At 39.4% G+C, this 23,862-nt stretch overlaps 2 protein-coding genes across 6 annotated transcripts in view; one reads left to right on the forward strand and one right to left on the reverse strand.

The window, feature by feature from the left end:
• Positions 1-515: 515 nt before the first annotated feature.
• Positions 516-12,906, forward strand: LOX (lysyl oxidase). 2 transcript variants are annotated; one of them, XM_053932151.1, is made up of 7 exons: positions 748-1,570; positions 2,003-2,111; positions 3,430-3,567; positions 4,917-5,073; positions 7,493-7,588; positions 7,749-7,864; positions 9,221-12,906. In XM_053932151.1, the coding sequence occupies exons 1-7, from the start codon at positions 838-840 to the stop codon at positions 9,225-9,227; spliced, it is 1,356 nt and encodes a 451-aa protein (XP_053788126.1). In that variant the 5' UTR covers positions 748-837; the 3' UTR covers positions 9,228-12,906. The 2 variants fall into 2 exon arrangements, with proteins under 2 accessions (XP_053788127.1, XP_053788126.1); XM_053932152.1 differs by lacking the exon at positions 9,221-12,906 and having other exon boundaries at positions 516-1,570; positions 7,749-7,868.
• A 3,356-nt stretch (positions 12,907-16,262) lies between these two features.
• Positions 16,263-23,862, reverse strand: part of SRFBP1 (serum response factor binding protein 1) — a 67,883-nt gene continuing 60,283 nt past the window's right edge. For all 4 annotated transcript variants that reach the window (XM_053932234.1, XM_053932236.1, XM_053932237.1 and 1 more), the window contains exons 5-8: positions 19,810-19,891; positions 18,206-18,920; positions 17,759-17,796; positions 16,263-17,046 (exon numbers count right to left, since the gene is read on the reverse strand). In XM_053932234.1, coding sequence (XP_053788209.1) covers positions 16,856-17,046; positions 17,759-17,796; positions 18,206-18,920; positions 19,810-19,891 — 1,026 coding nt within the window. In that variant the 3' untranslated portion in view covers positions 16,263-16,855. The remainder of the gene's footprint in view (positions 17,047-17,758; positions 17,797-18,205; positions 18,921-19,809; positions 19,892-23,862) is intronic.

Below are 23,862 nucleotides of genomic sequence, written 5' to 3' on the forward strand. Positions count from 1 at the left end.
CCCCACCCCGCCACCCCGTTTCTAGTCTCTCCAGCGCTGATGAGCTAATAGCATTTTTCCTTTGCATACTTTGGCGCTGCCCCACGGCATACTCTGGCAGCCTACGTGTGTCTGAGCGCGCCCGCCCGCCGCAGGCTCGGAACGGCTCGGCGCGGCTCGGGGCGCGGGGGGAGGCAGGGCAGGGCAGGGAAGGAGGGAGTCAGGCAGGGAGGCAGGGAGGGAGGATGGGGAGCCCCCGCCGCCGCGCCGGCCTGAGCCGCCCCGTTTCCCCCGAGCCGCCCCCGCGCGGGGCAGGCGGCGGCGGGCGGGGGGCGGCCGTGGGGGGAACTGTCAGGTCCGCACGTTTCCAGCCGCATTACGTGAACAAATGGCGGGGGTGCAGCCAGCCCAGCCAGCGGGGCTTGTGTAACTTTGCGAGCGTGCCAGCAAGTTTAAAGTCCCTGGTCTCTCCTCCTCCTCCTTCCCTCGCTCCAGACACCAGCGCGGGCCGGAGGACGATGAGAGGCTGATTGTTTGCTCCGGCTCCCATTCGCATCCCCTCGCCTATAAATACTGGGGAGAAGAAAAGCCGCTCTCGCCGCCTCCCCCGGGCCGGGTTTCCTTTCCGACGGCCCGACCTGCCCGATGGCACCTCCCGGGTGCAGCAGCGCCTGAGACCCCGCTGCCCGCCCGACCCTTCCAGAGGTGCAGTCCTCACCCCTCGGCCTCCCCGCACCGCCCCCCGGCTCCATCCCGAGCAGGAAAGGCGCCCCTCGCTCTTCTTTCGCCCCCACCCCCCTCCTCCCCTCCCGGTTTCGCCCGTATCTCTACCCGCCGGCGCCCACGAAAGAGGGGAAGATGCGTTTCTCGCCGCCGGGGCTCCTGCTCGCCCAGCTTCACGTGTGCATCTACTGGAGCTGCCTCTGGCCCGCCGGCTGCCAGCAGCAGCCGCCGCGCCGGGATCCCCCGCCGCCCCCCGCCGCCTGGAGGCAGCGGATCCAGTGGGAGAACAACGGGCAGGTATACAGCCTGCTCAGCCTGGGCTCCCAGTACCAGCCCCCGCGGCGCAGGCAGGCGGCGGAGGCGGCGGGCAGCCCCATCCTGCTGCTGCGGAACAACGGCACGGTGCTGCCGCGGAGAGCCGCCGCCCGCGCCGCCGCCGCGCAGCCGCCTCTGCCGCCGCAGCCCCAGCCCGCCGCCGGCAGCCGGGGGGGCTCCGGAGCTCGGCACTGGTTCCAGGCCGGCTACCAGGCTTCCTCCGGCGGTCGCGCCGATGCCGCGCAGCGGAGCCCAGCGGCCGCCACCTCCGCGGCCCGGAGCGCCTCCTCGGGGGCGCCGCGACCCAGCGTTGCCGCCAGCCCCGCCGGCGGCACTGGGACCGACGGCAACGGGAGCAGCACCGGGGCCGGCAGCCTGCCGCCCCTGGGCAGCTTCAGGCCCGGCCGGGAAGATGTCATGGTAGGAGACGACCCCTACAACCCCTACAAGTACACGGACGATAACCCCTACTACAACTACTACGACACCTACGAGAGGCCCCGCCAGGGCAGCAGGTACAGACCTGGCTATGGCACCGGCTATTTCCAGTACGGTAAGTGCCCTCCTTTCCGCCCGTCCCGTCCCTCCCCTGCCGGCGGCCCCGGCCCCGGCCCCGCCGCACTATCCGCTCGCTCCGGGCACGCCGGTCCCGGAGGGATGAGCTGCGGGGGTCGCTGGCCCTGCCCGGCCCTCGCTCCAGGCAAAACCTGACCGGGCAGGCGTTCGCCTGGCTCTCGGGCTGCAGGCAGCCCAGCCCCAGAGTCTGGGAGAGGGGCGAGCTGCCGATAAGCCCACCGGGGGCTCCGAGCGTCGTATTTGCGGTGGGGTGTTTGGGACAAGCCTGAGCAAAGCGGAATGCGAGGTTAACGGAGAGCAGGGGTCCTTAGCAAATCGACGGCTCCTAACGACTGGGATGGTTGCCAGATATTTTCAAACGTGTCCTGGGTTGATCTTACTGTTATGTGGTTGGTTTGATGAACTGCAGGTCTCCCTGACTTAGTCCCGGATCCCTATTACATCCAGGCGTCCACATATGTCCAGAGGATGTCCATGTATAACTTGAGATGTGCTGCCGAGGAGAACTGCTTGGCAAGGTAGGCATCGTCCCGAGATTTTGCCTGTTTGCTATGGGTTGTTGTGCTCCTGTTTCCACCTGTGAACACGGTGAAGAGTAGAGAAGGGTGAGGCTGGAGTGCTCACGGAAACACAGCCTTTTGTAACCTTCTTCCAAGTTTGTGGCAGATGGTAGAGTATGCACATCAGAAAGCAATCCTGCCATATTAGAGAGAAAAGCTGCAGATCTGAAGAACCTATGGAAACTTGTATTACATGTTTTTATTGACAGGCTCACTTGAACATTTCTGAATTTTGTGAAACGGAGGCACATAGAAAACCACTTAATTCTGTCGATTTTTATCTCCCTCCTCTACTCCCACATGACCATATGTTACTTCATTAAAAAAAAAAAAAAAAACAACAAACTGAACAACAAAAACCCTATTCTTAACCAACACAATTTACTATTAAGATTATAGTAAGCTAATTGTTTCTGGTCCTATGCCTTTTAATGTCTCCTAAAACTAAAATCCCTCTGAAAAGTGCTTCAGAGTCTCTTAAGGGGTTGAAATAACAGCTTTGTTATGAAGTTAGGTCTTGTCCAGTTGGCAAAGAGTGATTTTTCCTGTTTTGTTTGGAAAGAAATCAACACGGCCGTTTTTAACCATTTTATCTTGTTTGATTGATAACTTATCATGCAAAAGAGATTTATTTATTTATCAGCATCATTAATTTATGTTTCAGGGTCATGCTTGCTCTTCACTTGCAGAAAAAAGAAATATGACATAGCAGGGTTGTTTTTTTTTTTTCTTTTTTTTTTTGCTAGCTTCACAGTGAAGACTCATTGAAGTGTTCTTTCTGGCTATTAGTTGATCAAAATATTCCAGTTTTTAAAAGAGTGTAGATAATAGCTACATAGAATAAGAAAACACAGCCTGATTCATATACATGTTAGTTTTTGGGTTTTTTTAAACAATGGAATCAACATCTGTTGTGTGATCTTGCATACACAGGGAGTTATTTTGTTTAACAGCAACTAATAAAATTATGTTTTTTGTTACCAGAGTAATTTTACAGCTCAGCAGTGATCTTCTTCATAGAGGGACTCAGTCAGTGCTCAAACTTCTACTTATAAAGTTAAAACCAGGTCTGAATCTTACTCAGGTCTTGGTCTGATACCAGGCATTTCCATACCATATGGAATTCCTGTGTGAATCTCCACTGCATCAGGCTTATGGGGCCTGAAAAGATCTCTGCTATCAGTTACTTCTAAGACAATATAAAACATTTTTAAAAGTATTTCTTACATATACGTATGGCTTTTTCCTTTGTTTTCTTTGATTTGCATCATTGCAGTTCAGCTTATCGAGCAGACGTTAGAGACTATGACAATCGGGTGCTCCTGAGATTCCCCCAAAGAGTGAAAAATCAAGGCACATCGGATTTTCTGCCCAGCAGACCCCGTTACTCATGGGAGTGGCACAGCTGTCACCAGTGAGTGAAGTGCTCAGTATGGCATCTTCTAATTATGCTTTTCACTAACAAATTGTCACTTACAAGGCGACATTTTCTAAAACTAAAGTGATGTAGAGAGAAACCCTGGGGAAACTTTAGCCTTTTACTATCTGATTAATTTATGTTGTGGTAATTACTCTTTGTATGTAGTGATAATTAATCTTTGCACTGACACATGAAACAAAGATGGATACAAAGCTTATCCATATGTAAGAAACTCTTACAATGTGTAGATTAAATACAAATACAAGTCTGAAATGAGATTTGACAGTAGCACTTTCTCTTTTTATTTTACATATAATCCACTTGCATTGAAGTGTAATCAGTAAAAAAAGTCCCAGCCATTTTAAAATAAGTAGAAACCCTAAAATGTACATTTACTAGCATATTCCCTATAATAACACCTCATTTTAAACAGTGACCCATACTTCTTGAGCTGAATTTAATGAGACATTTCTTCACAAGGAATGGTCTGATTAATTTGAAAAAGGAAAGCTACTGAGTTTACTGATCTCATTATCCATAATATTCTATATATATATGATGATATTTTGACATAGCACCATTGCTCTAGTATTTTTGCTGGAAACACAGCAAGGGAAATGTAGTAGAACATTTTCAACATTTCGGGAGCAGGTAACACTGCAAACTTATACCCATTCAGAAAACTCATATGCAGGAGTTTGCAAGTTTGTCCCAGTTTTTGCTCCTTCTCAGCAGGGCAGTTTAAAATACTAGGACTAATTACTCAGAATACTTACTTCCACCTTACTTAAAATACAACTCTGCTGCTCCAGGTACATAAATGATAACTTAATCTTCTTAAAAAATGGTAGCTGATTTCTTTATGCAGATTTTCTCTTCACCAATGTTATGAATGTGATACATTGTCTGAGGGCCATGGAAATGTGAAACCATATTGTTTTGCTAGCAAGTAGCAAACTTCTATGGAATTTATAGTATGTAAGGTGAGCATTTTTAGCAAACCTGTGCTTAAAGGCACTTATAAGATCTTCAATTCAAATATGAACTACTTAATACTTGATATGTTATCAGAAAAGAGGTGAAACAAAATTTTGGAAAAACACTGCTGCTATGGAACCTTACCATAACAAATTAAAAATATTATTTATTTATAGGATGACATGTGGTACTTGAAAATTAGAGTAAATTGAGTGGTCAGTAGTAGGAAAGTATACTAACACACGCATTTTGGGTAATAAATAAAATTTCTCCAGATTTAACGGGACGTAGATCAAATCTGAACATGTGAAAATGTTATTGATAAGATTTGATCCATCTCTAATAATGTATCAATGGTTTAACAGACATTATCACAGCATGGATGAATTCAGCCACTATGACTTGCTGGATGCGAGCTCACATAGAAAAGTTGCTGAGGGACACAAAGCAAGTTTCTGCCTTGAAGATACTTCCTGTGATTATGGATATTACAGGCGGTATGCATGTACAGCACACACACAGGTAGGGGCTTTGGAGACAACCATGTGTTTGTGTTTGGATAACTTTTCTGCCAATCACCCAATGCCCTAAATTAGCTGATGCCCTAACTAGCTTCTGGAATTCCCCATTATAGAGACAGGATACTGCCCTGGAGACTGATAATTCACCCATGTGCTGTTAACTGTGGGTTTCTTATTAAAGGGCAGTTACACTCACTAGTGTAGCACCACTGGTAACTGAACTATATTAAAACACACCACAACTTCTCATGGCAGTAGGACTGGTCAGGCTTGCTAAGGGGCACTCAAGACACCCCATAAAGAAGCTGTTCCCAATGTTCATCCCCCCAAACTGACATCCTTGGCTGGTGCCAGAGTTCATAGCTGGTATTTTCTCCCTTGCAGAGTCTGAAGCTGTAAAGTGCTGGATTCCATTAACACCTGCAGCTGCTGGCTGGCAGCCTGGCACAGAAATCTCAGTGTTCTGTGCCTGTACAGCAGGAGGTTGTTAAAGAGAATGGCAGTTGTGTGGATGTTATGATGGGCCAAATGATATATGATATATTATGATACAAATGTAAAGCCAGGTGCCAGGGCTTATTTCCAGGGGAAAATAGAAAATGGAACATACCTTTATGATAGACAAATCCTTGCAAGACTCCTACCTTGAATATTGCATCACCACCTCTCAGACCTGCTAAAGAAAAGCTTAAAAATTCCTAACCAGCCAACCCCAGCAGAACAAGGTTGATTAGCAGGGTAGTATGGCTAAGAGATTTCATAGACTATTCAATTTGGAAAACCAGAAGTAAGACCAAAACTTGACTGGTTCTGGATTGAAAGAGGAAATTTTTGATATTTACTGACAATTGTTGATGTTTCTGTCAATGTATGAATCTGACAGGTCTTCAGGTTTCTGAAGACCTGTCAGGCAACAGTTTTAAAACAGAGAGGTGTGCTCTTTGGACACATGAATGAAGTATTAAATTCCTTGCCATTGGATGTGGCAGAGATCAGAAATCTCCATGGTCTCAAGAAGAATTTAGATAAAGTAACAGATGTTATTAAACACAGAAATCTGATGGTACCCCGTGCCTTAAATACAGTTAAATCCCTGGTGGAAGGAATTTGCCTGACATTACACATCCCATTCCTTATGCTATTTCCTTGTTAAGCATCTGCTGCTGACTACTGTCAGAGACATGACACTGAGCTTTGATGGATCTGTGGTTTAACTCAGTGTGGCCATACGTACACATAAACCTGTATCCTTTATTCTGCAGCTTTTAATCTAGAAGGTAGTTATTCTGTCACAGAGAAATGACTGCTATGTTTCACTGGCTGACGTGTCCACATTTGAGTTTTAACTATAATGAATGATCTGCAATACATAGAGGCTTTGAAGAGGTTTTATAAATACCTTTTCTACTTCTGTAGACTATGACATGTAACTAAGCAACATACATATTTTACAACTGGAGTATTTGTGTCACTAGAATCACGGCTGTGTCAGCATTTCCACTGGAAGCCTATATTTCAGGGGTTTGTAATTTGACTGTACAACTTTCCTCCAGCCTCAGACTTGGCACAAACATGCAAAAGTCTGACCTGACCACCAGCTAGGTCAAGAGGGAATTCCTGCAGGACTTGGGTTTTCTGCACTCTGTGTGTTGCCAGAACAGATCAGCTCTGCCTAGAGCAATCTGTATTGGCCACAGCTAAAGACACTAGCTTTGAACCACCGATACATTCATATATGGAGATTCTTACTCATGTTCCTAATAACAAAGAATTTTTCAAAAATATGCATCTGGAATAAAGGCTGCATTTTCAGTTCCCTCAGATTCTTGTGTCACTATTTTCCTGAAGAGACACCATTTCCATGGAAAGCTCAATGTGAAAATGGCCCTTAACCCTACTATTCAAAGACAGCACATCCGTAGCAAAAAGTTGCATTATTCCTAAGGGTAGAGAGACATGGTGATCAAGTCCGTCTGTACTCATGACCTCAGAAGATATTCACTTGATATTTACAGATACTTACCTCCAGTCTTTGGTCAATTTTTATTGTATTCTGATCTTATGTGAAGAATGGGAAATAATATCATTAAGAGTTTTTACATAAAAGGAATACTGTAACAAGTGATTATAAGAAAATACAGATACCTCACAGATGAACAAATGTCAATATTATAGGTGTTTTTTATCCACTAGTAATAAAGGACTATAAAAGTCTATAGAAGTGGTGCATTAGACTTAGGTGTTCTATTTTAGACACACAAATAATATACCAACTAAAAAGAAGATTCATTTTCTAAGTTAATTTTCTAAGTGAACTGTGATAGTTAAGTGAACTTCAATCTGAGTGTCCCTAATGTCTAGAATATCACTGTTTCTAAAGATTAATGTTTTTTCACATCCATCTTAACTTCATTCTTAAGGGTCTGAGCCCTGGCTGCTACGACACTTACAATGCTGACATAGATTGCCAGTGGATTGATATTACTGATGTAAAACCTGGAAATTACATTCTGAAGGTAAGAGTATTGGGAATGGGGAGGTTTGGGGTTTTTTGGGAGAGTTTGGGATTTTTTTTTTTCCATATTGAAAGAAGCAAATCATTTGCATACATCCTTCATCATGTAAGTTACCAGCTGAAGTGTGGCAGCAGACAGCAGTGTGCTCTCTCCCCTCCAGGTGAGTGTAAACCCCAGCTACCTGGTGCCTGAATCCGATTACTCCAACAACATTGTCCGCTGTGACATCCGCTACACGGGCCACCACGCCTACGCCTCTGGCTGCACAATTTCACCGTAAGTGCCTCCCCACTTGTGGTTTCTCTGCCACTGTGCCCCACTGTCAGGATTTTGTTTTGTGGGTTTTGGAAATTTTAAAATTTGTGGGAATTTTGCTCTTGCGCTTGTGCTGTTGGAATATGTAACACTTTCCAAAATTGCTGCTCCTGTCTGGTCTGCCAGATAACAACCTCTGGCTCACACACCTTCTTTGTACTTGCATTAGGACCTTTCTAGGATCATTCAGTGCCCTTTCACAGCACCCACACACAACTGAGCAACTGCAGTGCTCTTTAAGACATTCTGCAAAATCCCACACATGTGTGTTACTTTGCTGCTGCTGCTTGCACAGCAGCCACTCTCCCTGAAACAGTTCTTTCACATATCCTCCGTTTAGTTTTGCTCTTTAAAAATTTGAACAATGCCAAAATTGTGCCTTTTTTACATTTTTTCCTCCAAAAAGGCAAATTCATTTAATAAATGTCCTCATGGTAGATCTACTGTACCTTAGTATCTGTGAAACACACACAGAGAAAACAGTCTTCTGTAACACAGAGGTAAGCAGTTCTCAGAACACTGTTGAGCTAGCTAGCTGCTCATATGAAATATTTATCAAGAGACTTAATTTGGATTGTATAAGGAGTATTAACATTGTATAGAGGTTCATATGAAACAATTTCCAGAGCAGTCAATGAAAAGTAAAACAGACGACCAGTGTAGTCTTCTATAACAGTATCAGTGAAACAGATAGACTGAATTAATGTGACTTGCTTAATTAGCCTCTAAAATATTCATTCCTCACTTTGCATTAGGAAACCAGTAATTAAATGAGCCAAACTTATGTTTCACGCTTTTAACATAAAAACCATTTTTCACCATGCTCACCATATTCTCAAGTGCCATATTCATACAGCTTCTGAACGCTTCCAGGGATAGTGACCTCACCAGTTCCCTGGGTATTCTGCTCTAATGCTTTACAACCCTTAATGTGAAGAAGTTTTTCGTGATATCCCATCTAAACCATCCCCTGAGGCCATTTCCTCTCATCCTGTCTCACTGGTTATGTGAGAGAAGAGATCAACCCACACCTCATCACGGCCTCCTCTTGGGGATTTGTAGAGAGTGATGAGATCTCCTCTCAGCCTCCTCTTCTCTAGGCTAACACCCTATATATATATATATGAATGTATGTATGTATATATGTACACCATACTTTATATCTCGCTCAGGTACATATTCATGCAGGGCTAAGAAACAAAATGTCTGTTACTGTTGGCTGACCTGTGCTTTCAAGCTGACAAGTGGACATTCAGCAGTTCCTCTTTCTGTGCATGCCTGCTCACCTGCATAAAATTATTTCTCCTCTTTCAACAGATACTGAGAGAGATGCAAGAAGTGGATGAGATGATGCCAGATGTTTTGAACTGAAGTATCATTATACAAACTTCACTAGGATGCAAACACTATAGAAACAGAACTACAGAACATACACAGATACACCCACACACCTTATGTGACTTTGAAGCAATTCTGCTGCTTCTTAGTCAAAACTTAACTGGATTTTAAGAATCTAAATTGGCATTACTTGTATTGGTATTGAAATGTGTGAAACTGGTGCTTCATTTAGAGATATTTTAAATTTTGATAATCTAACTCATTCATAAAAACATGGGACCATTTCTTAGCTCCTTCAAATTTGGAGTTTACGTGATAGTGGATTTCTGTGGGAATATTACTGGTGAATGAGTTGAACATATTTTAAAACACAGAAAAAATATATGCAAAATGAATTAAATAAAGCTCAAGAGAAAGTACTAGTATCAGCGATCTCAGAAAAGACCATAATGAAAAACCGATTAAGAGTGATAATACAGTACTATTAAAAATTCTTGCTAGGACACATTGATATGAAAGAGAGAAGTATGTTCAGCTTTCAAGGAATATTAACATATAACAGAGAAATACACATATATTATATATATCAGTTATACCCCTGCAAGAAAAGTTATGTTTACATTTTTAATAATTAGAAGTTTTTCCATTTCCTTAAGTGAAAAACAGATGGGGTTTTGAAATACAGCTTTCATCTGTGAAAATTAATTGAAAAGCCTTACCCATCTTTATATGTTCAAGAAATTTTTCAAGGTGAGACTTTTTAAAAAAGTTCCGAAAACTTAATGTGGATAAAAAATACCTGTCAAGAAATGGGCTCTTGGAGATGATGAAGAGTCCCTGATGTGGTCATCTGTGAAAAACATCCAACTTGAATAGGTTAACCATCAAAATAATACAGGCAATTAACTCAGGTGGTGCCACAAAGAGAAGTAGGTCAGAATCTCTTACAAAGTATTTTTAGTGTGAAGAAAACCTACTACCTGCTTCCCCCTTAAGTACTGTAGTTGACTTTAAAATGTGTATGTCAGTATTCAAAATAACAAAGTTGAAAATATACTATATAGAGAGGAAGAGCAAAAGTCAGTGTATTTGACATCCTACTTTAGGCTGTTCAGGAACCAAATGCAACATTGTTAAGGGGAAAAACTTCCAGCCCAAATTAATGTTTTTGCTGAACTGCTTAACTGGTGCTGGGTATACTACTCCTCCTCCCATCCCCAAATTATTTTGCTTTTGCAGTGCACCCTGCTGTAAGCTACAGTAGCTGTGATTTTTGTTTTAAACTGTGAAATGACAAGGGGATCTGGCTTTTTTTTTTTTTTTCAGAAGATTTCTGATCATGTAAAATGAGAATCTTCTTTTGGAGCAGTGGGACCTAGAAATATTTATTGGTGTTCGTTCATGAATTTGATCAGCAGTTCAAAACACCTAATGAAATTTTGGAAGCTCAATAAATTAAAAAAAGAAGGAAAAAATGTGCTATTCAATAGTTAATAATTAAAAATCGGAGGAGTATGGATAGGTTTTATTATCACTATTGAGAATACTTCAGGTAGTATTTGGAAATATTTTATGCTTTAGAACCCTATGGATTTAATTTGGAAGTTTGATGAATTACCATAAGATCCTTCACGGATCAGTTGTTCTTTAGTACATTTATTTAAGTTTATTTCCACCTTAATCATAACTTGGGTACAAATTTGCACAATCAGAACTTAAAAAGAACCTGGGAACCAGCAGCCTGGTGATTACTACCCACCAGTGGGAGAGGGTGCGGAATAATATAATTTATACTTGCAGGTCCCTTTCTGTTTGCTGCAATATCCACTTTAGCAATCTGTAACCAGTACAGGCAATGAACAGAAGCAAAATTTGGAAACTTGATCTATGAGAAGACCATTTGTAACATGTCTGCAAAACTGAGGGCCTGTTTAAAGTCTAAGCTTCTGAAATCTCAGCCCAAAGAGTTCTTAGGTTTAAGACGTGTTAAGGGATGCAAGCACATTCACCTTTCTATAGACTTAGGTCAAAATTGGGATCAAAGTCCTGAGAGCAGCTTGGGCAATGGACACAAAAGCTACTGAATGGAAGCCAGGCTGTGGGCATGGGCTGCTTCCTGGGAAGAGGTGGTGTGCTTGTACCTCATGGTGCCTGATGCTGAATGTGGGATGTGAGAGCACTAACTGGAGACGGAGCAGCCGCAGGAAGAGGGGTACCCCTCATGCATGACACACTCACCTGCTCACATGTCTGTGCCCAGACTACTTGCAGAACTCCACTGAAGTCAGCAAGGAGCCAGAGGGCCTTGAGCATCTGTGTAGGTGGAACAAGAGGGAATGGCCTCATTTGGAAAGGTGTTGAATGCTGTAACTTTGAATATTGGGGATACTGGAGCTACGAAAATGTAGCTTTTCTTTCCGTAGCAAAATATTTTATTTGTTTTGAAATTGTGTTAAGCGACATGACATTGATGTACAATAGCACAAAAATTGCCTATGAAATTTTTGAATGAACAGAAAAACAAGGAATTTTAGGATTAAAAAAAATGAAGGAATGTGACTTCAACCCTGTCTAACCCTGTAAATCACAACACAGTAGAAGTAGAAGAGTTTATTATATAGCATGTGTAGAAGTAGTTCTAACTAGGGGAGCGCCAACCAATATTTTCAGTATCTTGGCTCTGTAGATTTGACACCTTACTTTTTGCATACTGGAATATGTTTTTGAGATTATGTGCATTTTTAAAAACTGTTTTGGAAAAAGTTTTTATTTTTACAGGAAATTATACTTGGGTTCCATTATACCCGACATCAGGCTTATTCCCTTATCTTTGAAAAGTGTATTGACACTGGGCTCAGTGGAAGCAAAACCAGATTTAAATTTTGTGGGATTTCTACTATGAATTTGCTGTTTTGCAGTCTCAAATTTCTTCTGAAAAGCCAGAATGTGTGTGGAGCAATAACACTTCAAATCGTTACTTAAGAATTGCACATAAGGAACATAATGTATGTCAGACTCATTAGAGGAAGGGTTTGTTATATATATTTTTTTAATCCTGAAATACTTTTGGTATTTGTGTATTTCTAGACAAAGTGTAACAAAAATGACAGACTGGTCACAAATAGAACCAAAATATTGTGTAGGAGAAGTCTACTCAGATTTTTTTCTGCTCCAGAATGAATGCACATATCAAATGTACCTTCCTATTGTCATTCATGCATTGTTTTTAGTGTGCTCATTCAAACCAGCAGGGTGGTTTTCATAAATGAGACACTGAAAGGTAGTTTATCCTGTGTCTCACATTTATGCCAAAAAGGCATTTTCATTTTCTCCAAATCCTAAAAGGTGCTGAAAGATTTTTAACTTGAATTAAAACCAAAGAGTATGTAATTGGGAGGTTTTTATTACGCAACTAAATGCTACAGATACAGTGAAATGCCACTTATTTTTGCAACTTTCTTGAAGACTTTTTCATTATTTCCTTCACTTTTCTTCAAAGAGTCTTAATTTCAGTAACTTTGCATCTTTATCTGAAGAGCTCTAATTTATAATATTCAGGCACTAGCTTTGTATTCTTCACTGCACTTTCATATTCTTGTGTTACCTGCCCATATTATGGTTGCAAGTTTATGTGAAAATGACTTGAATAAAATGTTTCAAGCGTTCTACTTGTCAAAGTATTACACTTATTGCACAGGCCAGATCCATCCCTCAGTGAGAAGGCTTCAGTTAAGGTTGTTATATCTGCATGAAAATGAAGAAGATTCTGTCTTGCTGACACATCTCAGAAAAAATGCGACAAGAAGGTAGAAACAAGACATAAAAAATTCAAGGCAAGATAAATTACCCCTCAAATTACACAAAGGATTAATGTGTCAAGGCTTAAGAGGAGGAGGCATATGGTTCATCTGGACACTATTTCCTTACTGTATCTGTCTTGGTAAAAACAAGAACTTAAAAAGCACTTTCAGAATTTCTCCTCCAAAAACTATACCTTCACAGAAAGAACATTTGAGGGGTACATGGTAGAAGTCTATGTACTCTAGAAAACTGACTAGAAGATTAAACATGCAGTTACTCCAAACACTTTTTATCCTGTTATTTACAACCTCTGTGTACAAGCCAGTGTCCTGCTGTCTCTAATCTGTATGCTAAACTGATGAAACCTTCTGAGTTGTGAAGCATTTCATGTCCCTTCACTACTACAGAAGAGAATAATTAAAAAGAGACTTCAATTCTAAATAGTTTAATAGTTAAAAAGAGTCTTGTTGGAGTCTTGTTCCAATATGAAGTCATCAAACACATCAATATCAACTAATTGGGACTCTTGGCTTCACGTAAATGGAGACAAAACCAATGTAATATATTTTAAAAATTCATAAAATAAATGTATAATTATTTCAGATATAACCCACTTAGTGTAATGTTTCTCTATTTAAAAAGTATTTCCTGTCCTACTACTTATTAGAGCTAAGAGCTTCAAACTGAGAATTTCTCCAAGTGCTATTCCTAGAGCACAGAACCTGGAGTGGATCAGCTTCTGTGCAAATAAAAAATGCAATAAAAATGGCATATAATAATTGAAGAAAGCATATTCAAATCTGTTGAAAATAAAGCATCTCCTAGTTCCTATGTACCTTCTACCTCCATTCTGCTATCTCATTTTTACATTAGACCACCTGCCTAGTATCACAAAATTATCTACCACCAGTAGATCTACCACCATTCATAAAGCACCTCAACACTTTCACTCCAGAAAGTATTGCTGTAACTGAATTTTCATTCAAGCCCCATTTTTCCTGATCTATATTCCATACAACCTGATTAAAGAAATATTTATGCCTGTTTGGAAGTCTACAAAGTGGTCCCATCAATAATACACCCATTTGCTATGAAATAAAACCCAATCACATTTAAACTAGTGATGACTGTCTTAGAAGATACTGAAAAATCTGAGATTGATTTGTTGGTAAGCCTGAAGTGAAAAAATGGTGCACCTGAAGTAGCCTAGTAGTATCTGACAGCATGTACCTGGTTTAAGACATTTCTTCTATGGTATGGTACTGAACAGAAAAGAATGGCTCTCAAGATTTTAAAATCTAATCATCACAGAAAGAAATAATTTCCCATGTCATTATACAAATAAATTGCTAGTACTTTGTGAAAGGTCTCTGTCTAAACAATGCTACAGATATGATATAAGTTAAAATCACATATATGCTGAAAATGTTATGTTGTTACTATGAAGAGAAAACATTCGAAACTTTATCAACAACCTCCAGGCAAGTTCACTGGGTTTATCAGTTCATAAACAAATTGCCCAGTTACACATAAAAGATATTATCAAGTCCCCACCATCACTCCTCGTTTGTATAATGTATTGAGGCTGTGATCCAGGTGAGTCACTAAGCACCAGCAGAAAGTAGCAGTAACTTATTAAAATATGAAGTAATGCCAGTATCCTAATCTCTCTTCTCCCATTCATGTTCAGTGTATGTTATCTTTTTTTCTTTTCGTTAAAGTAAGAGCTCAGAATATTTTTGAAAAAAAAAAAAAAAAAAAAAAAAAGGGATGTTTTGTTAAGTCAGGCTTCCTTCAGGGAGAATTCTGTGGCCACAAATCACAGCTCCTAGATCTTTTAAGCACATGCAAAAAAGCACTTTAGAACATTGTCTCCTTAAAGTCTTGAGTTTTTTTCCAAACTATTTGCAATCTTTAAGTTTTTGATCCTCATTTGCTAAAAGAAAGGTAAGCAGTCCATGAAAAACTGTTACAACACCTACCAAAAGACATTTCTCTTCTCTTACACTGTAAGAAGTAGAGAAGTCACATACCAAACCTTTGTTTGGTGTGGCATTCATCTAGGATTTATTTACTTATTTTACTTAAAGATTTAAGGATTAGCATTTGCATCTGAAAATCTTGAAGTTTGTAGAAAGCAGGTCAATGCATGGCTTCTTCTGCGAAATATAACCCTACAAAACCACAGTAAACACGTTTCTGTGCTTTATTTTGAAGCTTTTGGCCTTCATTACTGTTCCATATGGAACAGTGAAAATAACAGCAACAGAACCACTTTGAAATGAAAGGTCGTTTGCATTTCTCATTCCTCTGGGAGGCAATGCCATTAAAGACAGTATTACATAAACTGACATTTGTTCATTATATAGAAAAGAAAGCCTAACCAAGTGGGGCAGACCATGCCTAAATATTAATACAGAACAGACCAACTTGAAGGTTTAGTCTTCAAGAACTTAACACTAGATGGGACGTGTATAATGTACCATTACCTGTGCTTAGTCCAGGATAAGTATCCTCATTCCTCATACTGCTGGCAACATTTTCTAATGCAGCCCAGAAGCCTGATGGCTTTGGCTGAGACACAGAAAAAGGCTTTTTCAGATTGCAGTACGTTGGAAGGCCATCTACACCTTAAGGGATGACATATTCTGTAAGTTTGCAGAGATTTAAGAGCAGACAAATATGAAGAAAGGAAACTGATCAAGGATTATTAGATACCATAAGCTACCATATCACAAGATGTTGCTGATCTGTAAAACTGGAAGCTTGAAGAGATGGATGTTGCATGATGTATCACTGTGTGCTCCCTCTGTCCTTAAAGCTCCCTTTTTGACTGCTTTCAAAGATACTAGGTTAGATGGGCTTTTGGGGTGATGCAGGGTTTTCCTTAAGCATCTCAAAATGCTACATGAATAGTACAGTCCAGTCATTCATTACGTTTATGAATTAATTTGATTATGAAAGGTTAACTATATTTAAATAAACAACACTATTAAAGATTAATTACATGTTCAGAATTTCTTTCAATGAGGTAGTAGGAAAAGCAACTGAAGCATATTCACTGAACTTTTTTTGTTATATTCTAATCAGATGAACTCCCAGTTCAGACTGGCACTTAAAAGTCAAATGTTTCTTAGTGTACAAAGCTTTTTCATGTTTTCACATTCTTTCAGAAAGCGCAAGACACACATGTTGAAGAATCCAGACATAACTACCAGAACAAAGTATTAAAGACACCTCTTCATTTCTTCAAATTGGCAGTATAATCAGAGGACAGAGATCACAATTTAAAAGCACAGTATTTTATTCTCCCCAGAATTTTTCATATTATGCTTAAAACTGATTGACTTTTCCAGCTACCCAATACACTGATAAATTTTTGAAGTCTCTTCAAGTTCAAGAATCTTTAACTTTGTCTCAGTTGAGATGTGACAATATAGAACCTTTCTTTTGACAACCAAATTCTCATATAAAGTACATTTTTTTACATACAAAAAAATGCCTTCCAAACCCCCATCCAAAGAATCTGTACTATTCCTACAGGGCACAAATTATGTTCCTAAAAAACCCTTTATCATGTTAGGGTATATTTCATGAATAGTGGCACTACATAATGGGATTTATGAACCAGCACCAAATGGTTGGTTACACATTATATTAATCAACAGACAGCACAAAGAATGAACGAAACAATCTTGACATTCTACGATGGTAAATAATAGTTGCAAATTTGTAGGTTGCAAAGGATATGGACAGTATAACAAAGATGTTCAAACAGCACAATTGTTTTCTGAACCTCCATTTACACATAGTTTAGTCATCAAATTTAATCTTTTTCCCTTGGAATGCTGTAATTTGAGACATTTGCTCTCTGCGTCTCCTGCTTGCTTCCCATGAAGGATGAAGAGGCTGCTCCAAAGATGCTTTATTATTGTTGCATTTAATACCCCCTGAAGCTTTTACAAATGGTTTCTTCTTGAGCTTTGTTTCATTTTTAAGAAAACCTGTGCAAGTACAAAACAAAACATTAACTACTTCAGGAACCTTTATAAAAGTATGCAAACTACCTTGGGATTGCAGATATTTTCAAAAATTTCATGGGGAACAGTCATCTGAATATTCACAGCAAGATTTCTTCATCTTGCAGCCTGATAAATTGCCACTCAGTAGACTGCAGATAGTTAAGATTTATTAATACTGACTACACTCTAAATTTGTGTAGACAAACATTCAACAGAATGTAAACCTTTTCTTCACAATAAACCAATGACTTACACAATGTAACTCAGTATGACTGGAATTACATCCTCAGTCTAATGAACTCCAAAATGGTACCACAGAATATAAACTGAATAAAATATTCCATATTCAGGAGCTATTGCAGAAATTACTTATGAGATAAGGTACTAGTTACATACAACAATCTGGTACTTTTACCTGTGCACAAGTAATACTAACTGCTTGACAGACAGAAAAGCACTTTCCAGTGTAAACATTATGTTAAGTATTTCTAATATGAGAAAATAGAAAATAGCAGACAATATCCACAGATTAAAATGAAAGCTGAACAGTTTTACCATTTTAACAACAAATGTTAAAATATGTGCCACAAACTTGAAAAGAAACAAATATATCCCATCATGAATAGACTGCAGAGGCAACAAAATTTCAAAATGTTTTTTCTCTCCTAATTTTACCAGGTTAAGTAATACATACCTGTTCTTTCCTTTTTGAGAGGCTGGTCTTTAGTATTTCTAAAAAAAAAAAGATTTTTCAATAAAATTGTAAGATTACAAACACCTGTGAATAAAGAATCATCATCACCAAAACACTCATGGAATAACTTCAAACATAACATGCAAGCTTCTTCAATACTGCTCCACCCATGTTAATAAAGAAGTAGAAAGAGAAGTATCCAGAAGTGATTGAATTTGCGTGTAGATCTAGTTAGGAATCCTATGCATAAATCAATGCTACTGTATAAGAATATAAGACATTGTTAAGAAAGATTAAGAAGACTAGTGAGTAGTTTCTGTGAAAATGTTCTAAGGTTTAATGGGCTGAAATTCTCTTTGTTTAGTAAGGATTATTAGAAATCACAACCCTTTCCACTGCCATGAAGGAGGGAATGAATGGAGAACATAACATGGGGAAAAGGTTTACCTTCTGTTCTGAGATTTCTGATTGGTGGTAGACAAAGAACTGCAGAACACTGACTCTAGCTTGCTTGCTTTTGCAAGTGGTTTTCTCTCTTCCATGATCAAATCTTGTGCTGTCCCAGACACTGTGCTCTTTTCTGCTTTCATTACATTTTTCTGAACACTACTCTTTTCTTTTATTGAAGAAAAATTATTAACTGCTGCTACTTTTTTCTTCTTTTTTACTTTTCCAATGAAGAAGTCATCATTGCTGTCACTGTCAGAGTCTGATGACTCATTATAAAACCTCTCTTCAGTACTATCATCAAAGTATTCCTTTTCATTGGGATGCTCTTGGTCACTATCATCAATTATTTCATTTATTTCATTTAATTTGTTCATACTCATATTTTCTTTCCTTTTTTGATAGTCAGGTTTCTTTTCTGTTTTGTTTTGAGTAACTGTTTGCATTTCTGGAACACACACTCTCTCCACTTCCAGAGTTTTCTGTTCAGATTCACTCTCACAGAGCTCTTCGACCACCTTGTCAGTTTCTACTTTCATGCCTGATTTTGTTTTGCTTTCACATCCTTGCTGTTTTTGAGGCCGCTTATACGTTTGGTCATCCAAGCTGTTATTGTAATGTTGTGCTGATTTAGGCTGTTCTTCTGACTGATCCTTTTTCATAGGAGTGTCTTTGTCTGGGGTCTTTCTTGCATCCTTAAACTCTTTAACAGCAGCTGTACAAGGGGCAGAAAAATATTTTGTTGCAGCTACATATGAATTTATGTAAGTTATTTTTATATAATAAAACATTTTTGTAATTTCTATGTATTGTATTGAGCATATTTTGAATGTCCTTATGAAGTATTTACCAAACACATGGGACAAGAGATACCTTAGAATACAGTATCAACAAAAGTGAAGGAAAAACCCTGAAAATATTATCAATAAATATACTATGAAATTTGGATTAAACCAGAACTTCTCATTCAAAAATAATCTGCAGCTGATAATCATGTTCACTTAGGGCACTACTTTGTGTGTAAAATTCCAAACTAATATTAATTAGTTCATATATAATTAAATGCGTATTTGATATGCTCTGTTATTAATGAAGTAACTTTGTGACATTACTACTAATACTTTATCCTTTTAAACATTAATTTTAGGTGGAAAATTCCAATTTCAAGAGAACAAGAGAAATCCTACAGAACCAGGAAAGATACCCTAAGGATTCTGAGGACAGTTTTCAGGGAAAATTAAGAAAGTGATTTGTAAAACCTTTTAGATGCCTTTGAAAAGCCAGTCGAAATGATCCATTTATGTTCCTTTTTAATTTAGAAACATTCCATTACATCTATTTGATTTTTAGAATTCCTGTTATAAGCTCTGTTTGTTCAACACCCTATATTAAATAAATGTCATGTTGTATACTGTCACATATAAACCCATATAAATGGTTTGAAGATTATGGCTTGGTTCACTACAGCTAGTTAGGCTAATTAGAGAAGCTTTTAGTTTTTGTGGGCTTTTTACTGTTGTTCATGTCAGAAATATACATTAACAAGGTAATAGACCAGTAAGCTATAGATAAAAAAAAAAAAAAATCAATAAAATGTTTCATACCTTTAAGTTCAACAAATCTGGGCTTCAAGGTGGGATGTGTTGCAAGTCTTGCCATGGCTCGCTCAGCTGCAGTACAGTTTGGCTGCACAAGAAATATTCAAAGGCATGAAGTCAACAGAACAGTCAATCTACACAGGTCTGTGTCAGTTATGCTACAACGCATACTAATGTGATTCTCACTAGGAACAAGAGGAAAGCTTATGACACTAACAAGTATTTCATTTTCCATGTATTACCATCATTCTAAATGCATTAAAATCTGGCTGCCTAAACACTGACAGAAACATGGCAGATGAACAACATGTGATATTTCTCAGGTACTGAATAGGGATAACATGATTTCTGTTTTCTTTAAAGCATAACAGACACATCATTCACTGATTTTATATTTACTATTTCATATAAGAGCAAAGAAAATTAATGAACTCACTGAATAAAGAACATCATACTGGTAGAAGGCATTCTGCTTGAAGGAATGCAACAGCTTGCAAGAATTATAGTATTGATCCCATAAAAGATGGCAAAATGACATAACATGACATTGAAGGAATACCACTGAAAACCAGTGGTAGGAAAACCACTGAAAGGCAAGGTCTAATTTGACCATAAAGACAAATAACCTTAAATTTGACGTGGTAGAATACTGGAACTCTGCAAACTGACTCAAACAAGAAATATGATCTTCTTGCTTAAATAAAAAAAAAAAAAAAAAAAGAGAGAAAAGAAGGAATTGATTCTTTTCTGACTTCTTTTTGCTACTGGAAATCACAGGTATGACACATTGTAAAAGGTCTCATTTTCAGGTTCTTGTCATCACTCTGCTTGAAAAACAAAATGAATGGTATCTAAGACTTTTCCAAAGACAGCTGTCTTCTGTTCTGATTTTTTTAATGTGTGATTGTTTGTTTGTTTGTTTCCTTTTTTCTTATCTTCTTTTTTGAAAGGAGGAAAAGTAGCTCCAACGGATTTGTAAAACACACCTTTATCAGGAAGATTTCTTAAAGCCTGCAGTGGAATTCTCTGGAAGAGAGTGGAAAAGACATACAAAAGACATACCTTTTTCTCTTACTCCTGGTGGTATTGCAATGGATTTATATTCAAATTGTGTCTGTGATTTCAGTTTTGTGCTATGGAAATATCACAGCAGAAGCCACCAGAATCAACAGAGGGTGATATTCATAAAGAACCAGACAAGTGCCCTGTGACCCAAACTAAGCTGATTTTGGTGCCATCAACTCAACAGAGCACGCTGCCTCTCCTGTCCTAAGCAATCACCACAGCAGATGGAGCCCAAGCCACAGGTGTTACTTGGTATATAACAATGAGTAGAAGTGGTACTGGCTCTCTCCTGGGATGGAGTTAACATGCTTCATAGTAGACAAAATGGTGCTGTGCTTTGGATTTGTGACTAAAACATTTTAGAGCTGGTAACGCATCAGTGTTTTAGTTACTGCTGGGCAGTGTTTGCAAAGCATCAAGGCCTTCTCTGTTTCTTGCTCTGCCCCTACCACAGGTAAGGAACACCCCTGGTACAGCTGATCCACATGGACCAAGAGGATATCAAGTCCTTTTCAAGTCATGCTTAGCAATAAAAGCTTGAGGTAACAAAAAGGTATGGGGAGACGTTTGTGGTTATGACATTTATCTTCCCAAGTAGCCATTATATGAAGTGAAGCACTGCTCTCTGGGATGTGGCTAAAGATCTGTCTGCCGATGGGAAGTGCTGAATAAATTCCTTCTTCTCCTTTTCTTGCACATACAGCTTTGCTTTCTTCCTTGAATGTCTTTATCTTAAGATAGAAGTTTTTCTGACTTCTGCACTTGGGATGCTCTCCCCATCCCACAAGGGTAGGGTGAGTGATCAGCTGCTGGGTGCTTAGTTGCTGGCTAGGGTCAAACCACCACGACACACACGATACCCAATACATCAGCAATTCACACTTAAAGCAGCTGACGTGATCCAGGTAAGACTGCTCAGTAGTGAATGTTACTTGTTTGCATGTCCATTTTCTTCCAGCAGAACGATCTGACTATAAACAGTTACATAGCCATTGCATAAAGAGAGATGAGACACTTCCCATGAGTCACAGTGCTGTGCTCTGAAGGAAACAGAGCAAAAGGCGGCACTAAAAATACACCAGAGTCAGTATTTCTAAATGCAGAAACATTTAATTGGTTTGTCAGCCATAGATCTTCTTCCTCAACCAGTGGAAAGCAAATGCCATTTTGTAATTCTTTTGCCATAGTTTTAGAGCTTATAAAATATGACTCTGTGGTCAGCCATATTTCAAGTTTGAAGTGTAGAGCATCTGGGAATTCTAGTACTTTCCCCTCAAGTCTCTGCTACATTATTTCTTCAGGTCAAGAGAAACTGGAAAAATGTTCTCTCTGAAGACCGTCTACAAAACTATGAACACTGGCCAGAGGGGACAGGTCAAAAGATGGGTTCATTTCCAAGGGCCACAAACTGGCTTATTTCCAGGCTAGTTTAGCTCTAAGAACTTGAAATCTGAATTTTGATTCCCATGTGACAGTGCTGCATGCTGCCACCAGATTCTTAGGACAGAGAGCTCACATTTTTGAAGATTATATGGTATTTTCTTTGGAGATTTTCCTATAGCTGGAAAATCTATTTCTGAACTTAATTAATACACTTTTCCCCTCAGCTACTTCCTGTGGGTTTTGAAAGAATATACCATGACGTTCAGAAAGCAGCAGCAGCAGCTTCTGTGCAACATCTGGTGTCTTTTAATTCAAGTATTTATAGAAAGGCTTTAAGCATATATAGGCCAATCCATATGGAATAACTACATTTTTTTCCTTGGAGCAAAATACTTCACAAACACTACTCACACTGATAGCCACCAGTTAACAAACACACAATACGATATTCACATTCTCTCAAATTTCTCATTTTTCTGTGTATGGGTTTTTTGGTTTTGCTTTGGTTTGGGTTTTTTTTTTTTTTTTTGGCACAGCCCATGCTCAATTTATTTTCCCTCAAGTATTTTCCAGTATATAAAACATTTTAGAAATACAGACAATACAGAAAAAAAACTTAACAAGGAAATGCCAACTGTCAAAGAAATGCCAACTGTCTTTACAATCAAGAACACTTTCCCCCCTTCTTGTATTATTTTGCACTACTTATTTTTTATGCAAGAATGTGCTAGTACTTTCTACAGGAACATTCTTCCTCCTTCAGTGTGCAACCGAGGCGCTGGGAAGTGAACAAAGCAACAGAGCAGTGTACAGTCACACTTTGCAGTGAGAAATTTTAGAGTTACTGTGCTGGTTGAGGCTGGGGTAGAGCTAATTTCCTTCACAGAGGCCAGTATGGGGCTGTGTGTTAGATTTGTGCTGAACACAGGGTTGATAATACAATGTTTTTGCTATTGCTCAGCAGGGCTTACACATAACCAAGACCTTTCCTGCTGTTTGTACTGCCACACTGGTGAGGAAGGCACGGGAGGTTGGAGGGAGACACAGCTGGGACAAGTGGCTCCAACTGACCAAAGGGATATTTCAGAGCATCTGACATCATAGTCAGTACATGACATGGGGGGTAAAAAGAGGAATGAAGGGGACATTTGGAGTGATGGTGTTTGTTTCCAAGTCACTGCCACATCTGATAGGGTCCTGCTCTCCTGGAGATGACTGAACCCCTGATTGGCATAGGAAGCCTGCATTCATTCCTTGTTTTGCCTTGCTATTGTGCACAGCTTTTGCTTTCTCTATTAAACTGTCTTTATCTCAGCTTGTGAATTTTATAGCTTTTATCCTTCCAATTCTCTCCCTGATCCTGCTGGTGCAGAAGTGAGTGAGCAGCTGCCTGGCACTTGCTGTTGGCTACAGTTAAACCACCTGAAGACAGTCTACTCTATCTTGGTAAATAATGCATTTTTTCTGTAAATAATATAAAAAACATCTATTATCAAACACACATGTAAGCCCCACATAAGAGACAAACTTGGCAAATAGTGGCAATGACTGTGAAGAGAATGGGCATTACAAACTTGTGAAGATAAAAGCAGATTCACAATCCAAGTTTTG

This window comes from Vidua chalybeata, chromosome Z (assembly GCF_026979565.1).
Source record: "Vidua chalybeata isolate OUT-0048 chromosome Z, bVidCha1 merged haplotype, whole genome shotgun sequence".
Lineage (NCBI taxonomy): Eukaryota > Metazoa > Chordata > Aves > Passeriformes > Viduidae > Vidua > Vidua chalybeata.